General features: G+C 38.3%; 1 protein-coding gene across 1 annotated transcript in view; it reads right to left on the bottom strand.

Annotated features, from left to right (window-relative positions):
* Positions 1-581: 581 nt before the first annotated feature.
* The window catches only part of LOC119140613 (protein mono-ADP-ribosyltransferase PARP8-like), a 151,125-nt gene continuing 132,340 nt past the window's right edge, over positions 582-19,366 (bottom strand). Inside the window, exons 16-26 of the mRNA XM_037372096.1 lie at positions 16,139-16,264; positions 14,551-14,616; positions 13,158-13,225; positions 12,757-12,805; positions 11,400-11,512; positions 11,178-11,250; positions 8,055-8,124; positions 5,047-5,123; positions 4,051-4,120; positions 2,136-2,220; positions 582-966 (exon numbers count right to left, since the gene is read on the bottom strand). Of these exons, the coding sequence (XP_037227993.1) occupies positions 864-966; positions 2,136-2,220; positions 4,051-4,120; positions 5,047-5,123; positions 8,055-8,124; positions 11,178-11,250; positions 11,400-11,512; positions 12,757-12,805; positions 13,158-13,225; positions 14,551-14,616; positions 16,139-16,264 (900 nt within the window). The 3' untranslated portion in view covers positions 582-863. The remainder of the gene's footprint in view (positions 967-2,135; positions 2,221-4,050; positions 4,121-5,046; positions 5,124-8,054; positions 8,125-11,177; positions 11,251-11,399; positions 11,513-12,756; positions 12,806-13,157; positions 13,226-14,550; positions 14,617-16,138; positions 16,265-19,366) is intronic.

Below are 19,366 nucleotides of genomic sequence, written 5' to 3' on the forward strand. Positions count from 1 at the left end.
GGATAAAACCAGGGGTCCTCAAACTACGGCCTGCGGGCCGGATACGGCCCCCCAGGGTCCTCAATCCGGCCCCCGGTATTTACAGAACCCCTCTGCCGCCCCCCCCCCTCCCGCCAGGGGTTGGGGGGGAAACCAAGCAGCCACAGATGACTGCCTGCCACTTCATCCACACAGGCCCCCTGGTTAAAAAGTTTGAGGACCCCTGGATAAGACAGTTTTTCCAGAGAAGATAAAGAAAACTAAACATACACCATCAGTCATTACTTTTTGCTTTGTTTCACTCATTGCATCAAAAATGTACTGTTATTTTAACCTTTGATTCTAAATCCTAGCTGCATCTGTGTAAAAAAATCAAAGATATCTGCAGGTAACCAATCTCTTTAATTTGACATGTTCCAGATAACCTCTTATTGTGTTTAAATATGAAATAGTTACTTATTGCAAAGTATCATGCATGATACAGGTGCTCCGCTATAAAATCTTCTCTCTTGCTTATAATTAAGTCATTCTAAACTTAAAATACTAGTGTACAGTACTAAAACCTCCAATTGAAGTTTAATATAAAAATAACAGCAGAAAGCTCCTTTTTAAAGTCTGTTTATTGTGAACAATCCAAATGCCTGTTTAATTATTATTAGTGTAGTATATTAATAGACTTTGCACCCCTACAGTTGCTAATTCATACCATCTCAGGTATTTTGATGAGATAAGAAATACCAAGTAAGAAAGCATTAAGTATTCAAAGGGTTAATTTGCTTAGAATAATAACAATAAATTAGTTTTTGCATCTTCTTCAGTTCAAAATCCAGCTTTGAGACAGAGGAAGGCTTCGAATTCACATCAATTAAATAAGAGTGGCCTTTTTAACCAGTAGCAGTTTGATTGCCAATGACTCGAAGAATCTCTTTATGAATGCTTGGTTCCTGTGTATTTATACTTGTATCACCCACTTGACCATCTTCATAACTAAAAAAAAAGTACAGAAAATCAAATTAGTGTTTTATTAAACACATCCAAAACTGTTTCATTCAATAATCAAGAGTGTTTATTCCATATGTTAACATTTTCTATTAAAATGCTCTGTTGCACTTCACTGTTATATGCAGATCCTAAAATCTAGAGTGAAGGGTGGTAGGGCTGCCATTGTCATCAAAACCCTGAGGTTGAATAACTCACTAGGACCCAAAGGGGACTTCTGCCAGCACCTGGCCCACCAAGGCATGTTAGCAGCTTCCCTCTTACTGGAGATATAAAGGAAAAGGCTGTTTCTGCAGCTGCTCCCAGACCACCCTATGTGAGGCTGGTGCCAAAGCATGCACAATGTATCACAATGCCTGCAGCACCCAAACTGTCACAAGTGGGCCTCCACTTAGTGGTGACACCACAACAACCTCCAGGGGTTTTCTCCTTATGAGAAATCACCTGTATTAAGGATTTGCATGGATAAAACAGTCCTGAGCACTGAAAACCCCAGTGCTGGTCAATCTGAAGTCAGCATGCTCCTCCAACTGGTCTGCATGATTCTCTTTGCAGGGATGAAATCTATGCTGATATATAATTACAAGTCATAGGTGAGAGGGGAAATGCTCACATCATAGACAGGAAGCCTTTAACAAATACCTCAGCTTTAAAACATACATCCAAATAGAAGAGATTTTTTACAATATATGGATAGACTTACTGTAATGCTATTGAGTGGGAAAAATCAGTAACTCTCCATTAATTTATTCTATAACTAAACATCTACTAAAACTTTGTCACTAACTTATACATGTATTTCTTAACAAAAATACAGAGATATATAAAAAATGAAGTGATACTTTAAAGCAGGGGTCCTCAAACTTTTTAACCAGGGGGCCAGCGTGGATGAAGTGGCAGGCAGTCATCTGCGGCTGCTTGGTTCCCCCCCTCCAAACCCCGGCAGGGGGCGCGGGGGGGTTCTGTAAATACCAGGGGCTGGATTGAGGACCCTGGGGGGCCGTGTCTGGCCCACGGGCCGTAGTTTGAGGACCCCTGCTTTAAAGAATTAGGAAGAAACATCTTTTATCTACTTCATTTACAGCTATTGGAAGGAACATGGGGAAAAAGGCTTAGAATGGACAGATGTTGAATGTTAAAAGCAGCTTTGTACTCACACAAAGAAAAATCTTGTACACACATGATCCGTATTGGGAACTACCCATATCTCTCCATGCTTGTGCAGATCGGATGAAGTTATCACTATCAGGGAAAGAATAAATTTCATAGTGATGAAAACACGCCTGGAAAATACTGTTTTAAAATATTTGGTTTTTTAAACACTTTAAATAGGCTTCTGGGAATGTGTAATTTTCCAGTGCATGTTTGTGGCATGGCATAGACTCCAAGTTGGCTGCTAGTACAAACAGGGAGATGAACTTGATTCTTGTTTCCAAAATATATTTTCCAGAAAACACAGATATATGGGAGCCAGTTCTTCACTGGAATGAAAAATTAAAAAGTATATTTATTAAAAACCAATTTTAAATGGCCATAGGGCTGCTAAGGAGCATATGAGTCAACTAATCAGACTTTGGAACAGAAATATTTGTGTTTGATGATGGCTGAGACAAAAATAAGATATGAAGGATAAAGCCTGAAACTGAGATACCACAAATTTGAGATTTGCAATAATACCAAATATTAAAAAAAAAGAAGTATAGCAATTATGACTCAAGGAGATCACAAAGCCTGTGAAAACTTGTTCAACATTTAGAAAACAACAATGTATCTGATGATAGGTTATTTACCAACAGAATTAGGACAACACGGGAAATAAACCTTTTTATTGCTAGGTAGAATCATTACTATCAATCTGTATTTGAAAAGATTTTTATAAATGCATTTAAACACTGCTATGAATAAAAGCATATTCAATTTTTATACCATATCTTCCATGAATTGTAATTTTTAACAAACATTTTTCTCTTGTAATTAATTTTAAAATCTATATTAGCCACCTCCCCTAAACACTTATTTTCACAGAAAAATGAAGTGAATATGAATGTCATAAAATATATTTTACATTTATTTAAAATTCACCCTTATAAGATCCATGATCTGTTAATAAATTTGAGGAAAGAATGACATAGATGAAAGTCCTTAGGAAAGACGTAATTTATATTTAGAAAGGCCAAGTAAATTCTAGTAAATCCTAGATTAATTTCATATCTTCTTCTGAAAGTTTTAGAACTTATGTATTTTTCTGTTCAGATCAAATTGTATTTTCATGTTAAATGACATCTTAATCATATTAAATATTTCACTTGAACATTCTCAAAAATATATTAAAAAGCAGCATATATAGCTTAAAGCTTCCGTTTTGAAATAACATCTTTTCCACTGTCTGTCTGAATTTTTACTTTTAAAAAAACCCTGAATTTAATTTATTTTCTTTTTGTTTGGCCAGTAAGACTACTTACCAATTACTGGTATAATTCTTATTCACATTTTATAATTTGTTGTTCTCAAAATCTGCTGAGGTTTCATTATAACTAAATAAAAGTATAGCCAAGTCTTTCAAGAACTACCATACTCATATGCACTGGATTTTAACTTCACAAAATTTCTGAAGCCATCAGAGAGAACAGACTGGTTACCAGACGAACAGTATATTTGCCTGAGAAGTGAAATATTATTTGGAAATTCAATAGGAAAGCTGTTTTTTCTGACTTGTAGGTGTTTAATGCGTTTGTCAAGAGCTTGCAAGAAGTCACCTTTTAAAATAAAGACCATGACTTGGGTTATATTGATGGCTTAGGAATATGATCACATTTGAAAGACAGACCAGATGAGTCGTCAGTACGTGCATATTATTATTTCTTGAAAATTCAGCATGTGTTACAAATTTTGTTTGAAGAGGGAAACATTCTGAACTGAAATATAAAGGTCAGCTATTAAACAAGTACTGGTATGCCTACCAGTAGTCTCTTAGCTAAAACCAACCAGTACTGGAACTAAAGGTCTCACTGATTTGCATCCAGTAACACCACGTCCATGACTAAAACAGTTTTTCAAGGGCTTTCAGCTTACCTTCACATAAGGCTATGCATTTTAAGTTACGGCTTTGCAAAAATTGTGACTGTTGTCCTTTCTTCTGTGTCTGAGATGTAAAAACATGAGAAAACTTAATTAGTGCAGTAAGACAAACTGAGTGAAAAAGTAACAAAGGAGAGGGCTGCTATTTTCAGTGGTTTGTTAATGAACAGAGATAGAGGCAGTCTTTCTAAAACATTTCTATTTTATTTCTAAATGTAATAGAATTTCTAAATACATTTATATTATTTTTCTGGATTATTGTAGGAGGGATTTGAACTCCTTTATCCAGAAAGAAAAGTCCCTATTATTACAGAATGAATAATATTATTGGAACTATCAGACAGCAGAAAAAAATAATTACAAGGTGAATTTGATCATCAATTCTTTGGCCACTACCCTGATATTTTACTGGTCTTCTCATATCTGAGGGCTTCTGCTGTTACATACCAATCTCTCTCCAAAGCAAGATTATTCTGTAGTTTTTACATGTTAACGATGGAGACAGATGTAATATTTCTTTCTCAAAATTTATCCCTACACATAAATGCTATGTTTGCTTTAGATAAAGCAGAATTCTAATGGTTTAATATCTTAAAACTACGACAAAGAAAAACTGACTTGCTATCAATGAAATGCTACTCCTTTCTCAGCAATAACCACTCTCAACTCCTTTTGCATGGTTCTTCTGCAAGTCTAGAACTCAGAAAGCAAGGGCTTGCTAAGGGTAATAATGCAATCTGTACTTTGTTTTCTTTCTCTTCCCAAATACAACTACTTGAAAAAGAATGGCACAGGTACCTGCAGTACACTTTGTAAATTGTTACTAAAAGCAGTTGGGCTGTATTTGATGGTTGCAGTCTCTGAAGTTCTTGATTGCATTCAATGAAATAAAACTTTTAACTTTCACAAAGGGAATACTGCCTCTTTTTCAGCTACCAAGTTCCCAAACGTAAAACCACAAATCTTCCAGAGATAGTTAATGTACTGTACCTGTGATGTATTACTGCCCTTACTGCCTGAAGCTGGTTCATCTTTAGCTGACACTTTCTGCTGCTTCTTGTTCATCCCTAAGAATATTAAAATCATGTAAGATACCCTGGCGTATAAATACTTTCACAAGCAAAGTATGGAGAATGAAACAGGTAGCACAGTGGGAATCACAATCCTCTGCATGGCAGTCAAAAAGCTAGTTAATTTTGTCATAGAATATTTAGATTTAATCCTGCAAATTGCCAACACATCTGCATGTGTTGCAAAGACCTTAGGAAAGTCAAATTAACATTAAGCAGATGCAAAAACAGATAAACATGAGCTTAAATGCCACTGAATTCAGCTCTTAGGTGGTTGCTTAAGAGTTGCATGTCAGCATGTCTTGAGTTTAACTGACCCTATTCAGGTTGAAATAACAGTCTGATTTACAGTGGGTAGAACAGTAAAATCATGAGAGAAAAGACTTTAAATATTAATCTTTAACACTTTAGACTTATTAAAAGTCTAAATTTTTAGGAGTAATTAATTTATTTAAAGGCAGTTTAAAAGTCTACCTTGGTTTAATTAATTTATCTACAGGTAAAAGTATTAAATTATTTGTCACCCACCTTTGATCCAATTTCCATCTCAGAAATCTAAACACCTACATTCATGCCTTACATTTCTCTTATAGTCTACACGTTAATTTATATAAAATTCCTGTATTGTATGCTATTACAGGCTTCCTTGCTTTTCCAGTATCCCATATTTCTTGATAGCTTGCACACACAGACTGAATTACAGAGAAGTTTAAGTCTATGAAGTAACAGGGAGTGTAGGACTCCTCTGTGGTTTTTAATGGCATCAAATATTATATACTTCATGGGAATATAGGCCTCCTTTCTGGAGGAAACTGGGTGGAAAGGACCAAAAAAAAGATAGAGATGAGAAAAAACACATTGAAGCTTACAAAGCAACATTGTCCAAAAGGAAGGGCATTTTGTGACATAATGATACTGCAACCTGCATTTTTAGTGAGTCCTAAAGAGCTTCCTTACTTGTGTAATCTTTGAAAAGCTAAAAGGGCATTTAGAGATTACTGACACCGAAATTCAGTAAATACTAGTAAAAAATACTGAACTCTAAAAATTAATTGTGACATTACCTAAAAACACTGAAAATCAGAAAACATAACTAAAACTCTCAGAATTAAATTTACCTACATGCACAAAAACACACATTCAACTATACCAACACTTTAATATTTGAAGAAACATAGACATTGATTTGATGGATGGACCACTTGGTGGATAAGGAATTGGCTGGATGGTCACACTCAAAGAGTTGTGATCAACAGCTTGATGTCCAAGTGGAGACCAGTGATGAGTGGTGTCCCTCAGGGGTCCATATTGGGACCAGTATTATTTAACATCTTTGTCAGGGACACAGACAGTGGGATTGAGTGCACCCTCAGCAAGTTTGCAGATGACACCAAGCTGAGTGATGTGGTTCATACTCTAGAGGGAAGGGATGCCATAGAGAGGGACCTAGACAGGCTAGAGAAGTGGGTCTGTGCAAACCTCATGAAGTTCAACAAGGCCAAGTGCAAAGTCCTGCACCTGAGTTGGGGCAATCCCAAACACAAGAACAGGCTGGGCAGAGAATGGATTGAGAGCAGCCCTGAGGAGAAAGACTTGGGGGTGTTGGTTGGCAAGAAGCTCAACATGGCCCAGCAATGTGCGTTTGCAGACCAGAAAGCCAATTGCATCCTTGGCTGCATCAAAAGAAGCGTGACCAGCAGGTCAAGGGAGGGGATTCTGCCCCTCTACTCCACTCTCATGAGACCCCACCTGGAGTACTGCATCCAGCTCTGGGGCTCCCAACATAAGGAGGACATGGACCTGCTGGAGCGAGTCCAGAGGAGAGCCACAAAGATGATCAGAGGGCTGGATCACCTCTCGCATGAAGACAGGCTGAGAGAGTTGGGATTGTTCATCCTGGAGAAGAGAAGGCTCCACGGAGACCTTATAGCAGTCTTCCAATACCTAAAGGGGGCCTACAAGAAAGCTGGAGAGGGACTTTGTACAAGGGCATGCAGTGATAGGACAAAGGGTAATGGCTTTAAACAGAAAGAGGGTAGACTTAGATTAGATATTAGGAAGCAATTCTTTACTGTGAGGGTGGTGAGGCACTGGAACAGGTTACCCAGAGAAGTTGTGGATGCGCCCTCCCTGGAAGTGTTCAAGGCCAGGTTGGATGGGGCTTTGAGCAAGCTAATCTAGTGGAAGGTGTCCCTGCCCATGGCAGGGGGTTGGGACTAGATGATCTTTAAGGTCCTTTCCAACCCAAACCATTCTATGAAACTGCAAATACAACATAACTAAAGGAAAAAAAATCACTGTAATTTAAAATCTCTATGAAAGTTTCTTAATATACACATTGGTGTATCATGTTTCTATTTTGCTTCTATTTTTTATTATTTTTTATTTTATTCTTACATGGAAAACTCTGCAACACTCACTCATGGATTTATTAGTGGGACAAATTAGGTTCCCTCCCCTTCTCATGCTAAAATAAACACACTGTCCTGTACTTTCTATGTAACCTTGACATGGTGATACTTGAAAATATTTTTAAACATATACAGTTGAACACGTATATTGATGAATTATTTATTTTGTCAGATCAGGTCCTAAAAGCCCATGAATTCATGACAGACATTGACAAAAAAATCACAAACCCGAAGTTGGATTTCTACTGCATAATCAGGACCTGCTCCATTACACACAGCAGCCATTATTAGCTACTACTTACTTAACGCACAGTATCAATATACTCAGTACCTTGGAAAATGAGGACAGTTATTAAATAAGGGAACTTCAATTTTTTTATTTTTTAAATAAATTAAATCTTGGCCTACAAAGATAAGATTTACTAAAGTGTTGTAAACAGTGAAGCTGGTAAGAAAAGCAGTAGACTAAGATACTCCCCTATATTTCTCCAACTTTAGAGTGATTTATAAATATCACCTGAGTAACCAAATGATATGCTTGACAATGGACTAAGGTAGATTCCACTTCCAAACATTGCACCATGGAGCTGAAAAAGAGCGGAGTGATTGTTTAACATTAATTTGGTTATCTGGAAAAAATAATAGTGATAGGCACAAGTCCTAATGTAGATAAGCATCTGCCTCACTGCACTAATTTATTGTCCAGTGTTCAAAGAAGTCTTTAAAAATAATCATGCTGTGAATATAAAATTAAACGTATATTCTGGAAACCATGTCCAAATACCCAAAGATAATTTTACATCAGATTTATATTAAAAAATTGCATTTTCTGTTTTTAAATCTAATATTACCATGGAGGATGCTTCTGTAGGTGGTCAAATACACTTCAGACTTAACAAGGATGAGCAAGCTCAGCATATCTCACATAAAAACCTTGGCAGGAACCACAACCTAAGCCACCCTTTGTGAATTGCCATCAACAACAGCTACTTTTCTTTAAGGTAACAAATGAAGACACAGTGATAACACTGCACATATACTATAGAAAAATTCAGTCACTAGTTCAGCCTGAGTACTAAAGGAATGGGTTCAATCAAGCTTTTGCCTGAGCCAATTCAGACATGCATATCCCATTACTACTGGACTGTGCTTTACCCACAAAGCTACCAGATGTCTGAAAAGAAGAAAGGAATGGAAAGGGAAGACTCTTCAACATCACTTTTCTGCATCACAGAGCTTGGTCTAAGCAACAAAACAGCACTTTTTATTAGTGCTGTGGCCATTTCCTTGTCTGGAATGGGGGGAAAGCATGGGTTTCACATCTCCAGGGACTGACTGCTTTATGTGGAAAAGTCTTTAAAGAAAACACACAAAGTAGTTGTTGGAGCACAAACGAGAATCCAGAGTACCTCCTACCCAAGTAGATATTATGACCACTGGGCTTTAGAGTCATGCTCACACTTACGTCTTTCCTCTGACCCAATGACACATTGTCTCTGCAACGTGGCAGAAGTCCAATAGGAATGTGCAATCATGCTCTCACCCCTTCAGATCCTACAGTGCTGTATAGGATCCTTGGTGAGTAGATATTTTTTCCCTGACTGGTTCTATATTGGGTTTGTGTGGCAAAGTTCTGGTAGCATGGGGGCTATAGGGGTTACTTCTGTGAGAAAATGCCAGAAGCTGTCCACATATCCAATAGAGACAGTGCCAGCTGGCTCCAAGATGGACCCACCTCTGGCCAAAGTCAAGCCAATCAGAGACAGTGGTAGTGCCTCTGTGATAACATATTTAAGAATGGGGAAAAAACCTGTACAACAAACTGCAGCCAGAAGAGAGGAGTGAGACTATGTGAGAGCAGCAACTCCACAGACACCAAAGTCTGTGAAGGAGGGGGAGGAGGCGCTCCAGGTGCCAGAGCAAAGATTCCCCTGCAGCCCATGGTAAAGATCATGGGGAGGCAGGCTGTCCCCCTGCAGCCCATGGAGGTTAATGGTAGAGCAGACATCCACCTGCAGCCCATGGAGAACCCCATACTGGAGCAGGTGGATGTGCCTGAAGGAGGCTGTGACCTTGTGGGAAGCCTGTACTGGAGCAGGGTCCTGGCAGGACCTGTGGACCCATGGAGAGAGGAGCCCAGGATCAGGTTTGCTGGCAGGACTTGTGACCCCGTGGGGCACCCATGATGGAGCAGTCTGTTCCTGAAGGACTGCACCCTGTGGAAGGGACTCATGCTGGAGCAGTTCATTAAGAACTGGATCCTGTGGGAAGGACTCACATAGGAGAGCTACCTCCCATGGGAGGGACCCTATGCTGGAGTAGGGGATGAGTGTAAGGAGTCCTCCCCCTGAGGAGAAAGGGGCAGCAGAGATAATTTGAAATTAACTGACCACAATCCCCATGACCCATCCCGGTGCGCTGCTCAGGGGGGAGAAGGTAGAGAAATAAAGGGTGAAGTTGAGCCTGGGAAGAAGGGAAGGGGGGGGGGGGGGAAGGTGTTTGTAAGTTTTGGTTTTATTTCTTGTTATCCTACTCTGATCTCAGTGTCAATAAATGAAACTAGTTTCCTCAAGTTGAATTTGTTTTGCCTGTGATAGTAATTGGTGAGTGATCTCCCTGTCCTTATCTTGACCCATGATATTTCTGTTATATTGTCTGTCCCCTGTCTGGTTAAGAAGGGGAGCAATAGAGTGTCTTCGGTGGGCACCTGGTATTCAGCCAAGGTCAACCCACCACGGGCTTGTACTGTGGTAAGCAGAATGAACTGGGCTCAGGATATGTCCTAGTTGTGTAAGAGATTTAAAGATGTTAACTTGTGCAAAAGTCTTTACTGCTTCCTCCTCTTCCCAGTATCTCAACTCTAAAACCCTTTGTTCATGCTTACTTTTTTGTCTACTTTGGTGACTTTTGGTGTGTAAATCCTGCTTTTTGGGGAAAAAAAAACAACTTACAAAGATGCCAATAGAGACAGCCAAACCATTAAGAGGAACAGCAGATATTTCTATTCCCTTTTTTCATTTTTTCCTATTCCCCAATCCTTAGTAAGCAGTCTAGGATCCTCCTTCAATGTCTCGTTGACTCAGCTCCAGGGAATGACCTGTCAAAACCCTGATGCTAAAATACTCAGAATTACAGCTCCCCAGTCCCTCTGATACTGCCTACTTTGCTCTGCAATAGCGTCTCCTGATGATTCAGTCTGAAAAACTGAAGTTTGCAATAGCTCCCTCCTGGCCAGTACACTCATATCCCCTTCCCAAAGAAACCAGAGGAGAATAGAAGATGCTGTAAACCCAGCTTCTGTAAGCCTAGTATGCTCTTGGGTCCTATAACAGGCATAGATTACATAGCTCTAAGTTTTAATTCCTGAGACTGCTTTTAAGCAGTATGGAGCTAAGCCTCCTGGAGGTGCTTCTGTGTAATGTAAAATTGAAACACTGATTCCACCAATGGTATTTTAGCAGACACATTGTTTTATTTTAATTGCTTCAGAAATTTTTCCAGGAAACAAGGGTATTTGAAGTCACCCCTTTTTGCCATCTGTAAGGCTACCAGAACCAAATCCCTTGAAAACTCACCTAAGCTTAATATGTAACCAAACATGCACAAGTTAGCTAAAGTCTATAAGTAGTCTGCTATTTACCTGCAGCCTTGTATTGGAAGCAACAACTAAACCGTTCCTCAGGATGGAATGCCAATTTTCAATGTGTGAACCACTGAAAGAGTTAAATGTGTTAAAATGTACAGTACAAAATGAAATCAGTAATCCTTTAAAACAATAGATTCCCAGCTGTAAACATCAAATTGTGAGAACAAAAATATAGCATTTTAGTAACCTTTAATTAATATGAATGTATGTACTCACTGAAATGCAAAGGTACTTCCATAGAGATTTTTAGCAGCTCGGAAATTGGATTCTTTGGCTGGTGGACTACTGAGAAGTAGGAACTGGTGGGGAGTGTGCATAAACTTGAGTTGCTGTAAAATATAGTAGCGTAAAGTTGATTAACACAAAAGCATTGTATTTCCATAATGATAGTTCTTAAGATGCCATACTATTTCACACAATATATGACTGCATTTAAATAACTACATGAACAAAGTTGAAGTTGGTCTCATTTACTGTCGGATTTCAGGTAAAAACTATGGTAAAGTGCCCTTCAATTTATGAAACATATAGAGGTTTCTGAAGCATACTTCAGCTTAATATGGCTCTAGTAAAGTAATTAAATTGAACAATTTCATTATAGTATTCTGATCAGAGCAGGCTTTGAATTAAGATATGAAAGGCTGCAGATTACTACACCTTTATTCAGAAGATCAGCGGCACACATACTCAGAAATTAATCTCAGCACCATCCCTCTAAAGTTCTAGAGCTATATTCTTTGTACAGCATACTCTTATGCAGATCTCCTGATAGATCATGCTTGTATACTGCTTTTTGTACACTTCATCTAATATTCTATGGGGTAACAAAACAAATAGTGATGTTCTTCTCAGATAGCTGTTATAGCACTATCAAAACTAGCCAGTTGCAACAAGGCTTTTACCATCCCATACCAGGTTAACTTCAATAAGTAGTTCCCAAGCCTTGCCCCAGCACAGCTACCAATCCCCCACAAGGTTTCAGAAGTTCATTTACTGTCCATGCTGTTTCTTCAGGCCAGACCACCCTGCTTCTTCCCTCTCTGGGCTCTTCTTTCAACCAGCCTCTCCTCATCCAGGCCCCCTGCTTCTCCTTGGGCCTCTCCTTATCTCACCTACATCCCAAGCACCTTCTTCCAGGTTTCTCTCCATCCACAGCTCCCCTCCCATACCCCTTACAGCTATTTAACTACTTAGCAGGAACTAGCCACAGCTGCACATTATCCACATCAGCCAACCCACTGCCACTGAGGCCAGCCCACAGCTGTATATTATCAATGCTAATTAACCCAGCTTCATTCCTCTGTAATTCCTCTACAGATGACTATAAGGTAGACACTTTCATTTGAGCTACTCATCTCAAAGAGGCTTTTTCTGAGCATTATTCCTTTGACCTATTTTAGATATTCACAACATGGTTCTATGAGTTATGACCTGAAACTGCCTATTTCTCTCCCCTGTCTATTAATGGAGCCCATGTGATTAATTTGAATGTAGACACATTTGGACAAGAGAGTCCCACCTAAAATACTAATATGTGCCATGAGAAAATAATAAAGAACCTACAGACACTTACCCTATTCACTGGTAGCTTCACAATATGTGATCTATTACTAGAAATAACCCTAAAATAAGAAACAGTTAGATGTATTAGACATAATAACCAAAGAAAACTTTTCTTCTTAAGCATGTGTTATGAATGGCCACCACAAATTACCCAGCTGCAGGTCTTTGAACCTATCAATTGAAAGCAGTCCAAAACTTGACTACAAATCAGATCTGAGGCCATACAAATAAGCTGGAGTCTTTCCAGTGTTTTCAGAGGGCCCAGATGAGGTCCAGAAACAAATGCAGTTGCAAATGTCAACCCTGACATTAATTCTTAGGGTGAGTTTATACCAAATTAAACTGGTGAAGTGATTATTCATTCAACTTGGTACTTTAATAATTATCATCTCATGTGAGTCAGTTTTATACCACTGTAGAAGAGGATGTGCAAGCGGGTCTTGTTTATCCATCTGCTTCTTTATTTCCAAGTAAGGTGCCTAGAAAAGAGTAATTACACTCTTTATTTCTAGTTGAAATCATAAGGTTAGATTTTATATGTTATATTGCCCATGATTTCATCTATTAAAATGAATCCATGGGACTCATTATTAGGCTTAAATCACAGTTTTACTGATATTTAGCATTGTACAGTTATAAATGTGTTTTGACAACAAGAATTAATATAGCAATTATTTTCCATGGAGTAAAATATTAAGCATATAATTAGCATAAAAATGAGTATATTATAGCAAACATTGGTGATCTCAGGGAGAACAGCAGAAGATGTCTATTTATGTTTGGCTCTTAGAATAAGAAATTGGACTGAAATTTCACAAAATTAAGTCTCTCAAAATACCCAAAGATAATCCACTCCAATTTGTTAACTGTTTTATGGTATAAACTGGTAAAATACTGTATCAGTTTATAATCCCTTTGAAAACCTGTCTTGATTTCAATCACAGTGAAAAGCAACCCTTTAAAAATTTTCAGTCCAAGAATTATTTTAACATTAAAAAAAGGCCAAATGGTGGTTATTTTTCTTTTTAAAAGGCATTATATTAGGTAACAGAAATACCTGATTTTTAAAATTTTTACAAGATGTTACATTAAGTAACAAAATATCTGAGTTTTAATTTTCAATGTATTTTACTGCTCTCTATACACATCATTCTTCATTCCAGAATGCCAAAGTACTTTACGAATACATATAGAGTAAGATTTATAAACTCTTGTGAGGTTACATTTATATAACAGTTGGAAAAGCAAGGTACGTGGGAGAGGTTTCAATAATCACTTATAATCAGCTGGGCTGTTTGGGAAGTGTAACAATAAACATAAGTACAGCTATCACGTTCTGTCCCACTTGTGAATATTGAGAAATCGTATGGTAGTAATCCCAAGAGATTCAACCTTCCAAGTCCCCAACCATACTTAGCTGATCTAGTGCTTTGTTATAATAGAAATAAAGCTATCATTCAGAAAACTATCACAAAATCAATTTCTTTTGCTTTGGAAATAAAAGACCCAGTTTAATATTTCCAGAAATGCAGCAGTTGGTGATTATCTCGTTGCAATGTCCCATTTTGCTGTTATTATCTCTTATTTAAACTTCAAATGATCTGAGTTCTATTTCAACACTTATATTTGACTGCCATTATGGATTCTATAGGTTTGTTATTTTTAACACACATTTAAATATTATTACAGCTCTATAGGAAAGAGATGATACTATTCACTTCCCCACTCATCATAGGCAAGCAATAAAAACATCTTCCTAGTTCTAAAAATAGTGATTAAGTTATGTATAGATTTTTAAACTCACCTGTGTCATCTCTCTAATAGAAGTGATACTATCCAATGCTTTCATGACTCGTTCATAATTCTTCTTCTGATGTAGCATAAAATAAGCAAATAAATTAAAAGTATATTGGTCTTTGGCTCTACAAAAACCTGAATTCTTTGAGTGTATATAAAACCAAAGTTAGGATGAATGTTCAGCAAACCAATCCTTTCAAACATTTCTAACCATTAGCTTCCTTCCACTTTATACACGGACTCTCATTCATATTCCAGGAAAATTCCCTGAAAAAATATTATCATGATGTTTTTTCTTTGAATTTCACTGGAACCCCCAACACACAACAGTGTGACTTACTTTAAAAATTAGGTCTTTTTTTAAACAAATATTTGTAACTAAACACAGGCTCTGCCAGTTATTTGGACAATATGCCATTAAGTTAAATAATATAGTGAACAAATAGATTTTAAATAAAATGCTAAACAAGCAGATGTGTTTACTTTGCTAACAGGTCCTTCAGTTGTCCCTCTGCCTCACCCTGACCTTTGTCTACCTTCTGACTGGGAACCACTACCAGAGGGTTCCACCTTTTCTGAGAGGATGAAATTAACAGTTCATCCTTCACCAGCTCCACATGCCATGTTGCCTTCAGGAGCCTCATTGTTCTCCATCTTTGGGTCTTGCCAACTTCTGCCCATGGGCTTTCACCTCACCCATGCTGGCAAGAAGCTGGGAGGAGATGGTGTGGGTCCTATCAGCCCAGGGCCTCTCTCCACTACTCTTCTAGTGTGACCACTTTTCACAGTCCCTCATCTGCTTCAAACCCCCACCCTAGCCGCCAGACTAGCTGTCTCCTTATCAGTCCCTTTCCAAGCACCTCCGGGCAAGTCCTCCTTCCCATACACTACAGAATACACTCGTCCCGTCCCTTCCTCTGAGAAAGACCATCTCTAACTGGCCTTTGTTCAGAAAAAGTGAAATGCATCACAATGCAGGGCATCCAAAGTTCTTGTTTACACCCTTGAGGATGTCTCAAGTGAGCTGTAATAGTTCACAACTTCCCCAGGGCTTCCCTGAGAGGCAGCATTTGCAGCCTGAGGAGCAAGTAGTGCAAACACAATTCTTCAAAATTTGATGCTTGTATAAAACTCGACTGTTATGTCCAACATTTGATAAAATTAAGTTTAAGGCCATAACTGTTTGCAATGATAAAATGAGATGATAGCAGTAACCACTTTAAGAATAAAAAGATGGACAAGAAATCCCCCAGTCTACATCGTCTACACCTCCCAAAGGCCATCTTTCTCTTTGTGTCCAATGTGTACACTGAGAGAAAGACACTAAGAATATACAATTTTGCACCTATAATTTGTACCCTAAAAGAAGGTCTTGGCTTCAACATAACTTTGAATGCAATTTACAGTTTATTCACAAATACCTTCTCAGAGACAATTAAAAAACCTACAAAGTTCCAAAAATAGTCACACACTTGTGCTATATTCTGGAGCTGTATCTCTTACAGTAAAGGAGACTCCTCCAGAAGAAGGCTTTGCTTTGAAATCTAACACATGACTGAAATCAAGCTATGACATAATGAAAGATAACTACTTACCCTGGGATTAAAGGCCAGCATCTGAGGATCATTAGGATCAACTACAGAAGGATATGGCTCAAAAATGACAACTTTCCTAGGTGACTCTAACGCAGACCGACACATGGATACTAATAGATCAACCACCTAGGGATAAAGAAAATAATTATTTATTTTATGTACTTTCATACTGTGTCATCCAGTCTGCTTTTTTTAAACATTACAGTAATACCATATTTAATTGTTATCTATATTACCCAAACCATGTTATCCACAGGACATAGTTTAGGACTGAAAATTTTCCATTGACCTCAACAGGCTTTGGGTCCAGCCCTGGTACATTATTCCAGGTTCATAAGTAGGACCAGTATCCGGTCCAAAATATATTAGCATGTCAAATACATTGCTTGCAGTCCTGCTTTCTCTTGTGTACATGTGCTAATTCCTGGATGAAATTAATTCTTTAGGGAAATGAAGTTATGCTGAATCTGTGTATCTTTCTGCAGTAGATGCCAGTGAAAAATGTTGCTCAAGAAAGAGGAAGGGATTGTCAATCTGTACCACTGCCTGCTGTTCTCCTGAAGATTGTAATCATGGAAACACTAGGAAACATTGCTTCTGCTAAAGCCAGAACAGTGCAGTGATTTAACGGTCATTTACATGGCTCACACTGGGAGATCCTCTTCCTTCCTTCCTGTTGTACAAAATTATGACATGGTTTTGAATATCTATGATTTCCGAGGTTTCACTGTAAGATCATGCATGTAATGTGTACACAGGCATGTATTTACATATGTGCACATAGACACATATTCAACTTAGCAACAGATTTCTGTATAATTGTTTCAAAATTTGTAACTCGGAGGTTAAAAATAGACTACAGCAATCACAAAACAGAGAGAATGCAGCTTTTTGGCAACTGTGAAACCAGCTCATAATGAAATCCAAAGTTGCTTGCTGCATAAAAATGTAGCTGCAAATTATCTCATTTCCCCCTGGTTTCTCTGTGCCTTCTGACAACATTCCTGTGTGAAAATAGACTTTTCCATGACAGAAAGGAAAAGCTGAGATGAGCCGTACTTACTAGGCATCCCTGGTTCCTCCTACAGTTCCGCATAGATCAGATCTCATCTCACAGCTCAAGCTGTTCTAGAATTTATCATATATTTGACATTGTATCTGATCATTTGGAGTAAAAAAAAAAATGATGGTCCTTTAGAGAAGCAGAATGAAAATAAGAGCCGTGATGAAAGGGAAAAGGAACTGCACTGCAGTGAGTGATACTGTTGCCATTCTCCTCTGCTCCTTTGGCATAAATGGACAATTTTCTCCATCAGTTTAAAAATATTCTGTTAGCTTCAGTCACTAAATCTCTCACATATATTGAAAAATGAAAATTTTAAAATAATGGTTCCTTCATCCATGGTGCTCTGAATTCTTTCCAGTTTATAATACCAACAAGTATGATGAATGTTTCAAAATAGGGCATCCACATTAGCATTTGCAAAGGAGACCAGGAGTCTGCATATACAGTCAGGTCAGGCAACAGGCCTGCAAGTGTGTAAATGTATCACTACGAAATTGAGCCTGAGTTCTACATCCTGCTTCTCAGAAGCACTTCTTAGCCTCCAGCTGCAAAACACTACTAGGGAAGAGTTGTTTGAGTCCCCAAACCTCTTAATACAGTGACCCAAAGTTGTCTTGCTTTATGATTTGCACAACGGGACTATGTCTTAAAATTGGCACAGTTCTTAGAACACCATACCAAGGCCCTCCTTTAAAGCAACTGTTGACTCCTATATTGTTTCTTACCATAATACCAACATATTGTTCTGACATGGGGGAAAACATGTACAGATGAGGCTTAATTAAACCATTGATTTCACCTGAGATCATTGTTTTGAGTTGAGAGAATGCAGAGCAACTTAAACTGGGAGGTAAGTCTAATACAAGCATTATAATACAAACTTGCGTATGCATTCCTTGGTAATAGGAAGTGCTGTGAATCTAGTAAATGTCCTTATAGTTGGGCCTGAACTTCTCCTTAACAGTAGGTACTGAAGTTCATAAATTAGGATTTAAATATTTTCAAGGAGGACAAGATGACACTTGCTGATGACAATTCTCTTATGACATCAATCTCTTAGTGCCTCTCTCTCTCTCTCCAGAGGCTCGCTACAGGGTGTCTGAACTATCAACAAATCAGACATTTAATTTTCAGGCATTTTGACTATGTGACTGAAATAAGGCAAGTAGAGTTCAGGACTGAAAGTTTTAGAAAGTGCTATCTCTCACTATTAAGAAGGAGCCATCAGAATATTGGGAGTGACAAAGTAGGGGTATATACCTTAGGAAACTATCTGAAAGCACAGCTGAAAGAACAGAATGTGATTTGTAATAACGGGAACCTATATTTAGGCTCTTTCGCTACACAAAATGGTTCAAAGGAAGATTCATCTGACAAAATTTAGAGATTCGCAATGCAAACACCTACCTCTTACTAGTCAGCCTAAGCTCTTTATAATCAATGGAGAAAATAACCACTGTGCTGATAGTCTATGATGTGAGTCACACCATCCTAAACTAATATCATACCCTAAAAGTGTTAATTTATTTCTGCAAACAGGAACAGGATCTTGACCAGATAAGATATAGTGAGCTGAGTGCAATGCTATCACTAGAGTGAGACTTAGCAAGATTTAGTCATCTAGGTCCAGTGGAACAATCCACAAAACCTCTTATCTAACTCTTTTAAGTACCATTAAGGTTGTAATCACTTCAGTACCCTGCAGCAAAGCTCTGTAGATGTAGAGGTACTCTAGAGATCTTGGGCAAGCTCCCCATATGCCTGCAACCCTGCAACATTGATACCTATGTAGAACACGAGTGCTAATCAAAACCATCTCTCCTGTCAGCTGTATTTAAAAAGAGAAGTGAGAGCTACTTGTTTGTACCTAAATACCATGTAAGTGCCTACATTCAAAAAATAAAACTCTAGCTTCACAGAAACACATAGCTGAGGTGTCCAGAGGACTTCAGGCTGGGGAAGAGGTGGGGCTTCATCAGCACACCTCTCTAAATTTCTTACAAGCCTGCACAGGTATCCCAATGTTTGGCATGCTAGATGTTGCAAATATAGCCATCTGTCTTCAGACATCAGATGAGCTGATGTTCACATCCTGCAGTTATATACTCAAGTGAAGAAGCTGGTGCACACTGCTGCAAGTTTCTTCCTTTGAGGATATGCCC

The sequence above is a fragment of the Falco rusticolus genome, chromosome W (assembly GCF_015220075.1).
Source record: "Falco rusticolus isolate bFalRus1 chromosome W, bFalRus1.pri, whole genome shotgun sequence".
In the NCBI taxonomy this organism is placed as follows: domain Eukaryota; kingdom Metazoa; phylum Chordata; class Aves; order Falconiformes; family Falconidae; genus Falco; species Falco rusticolus.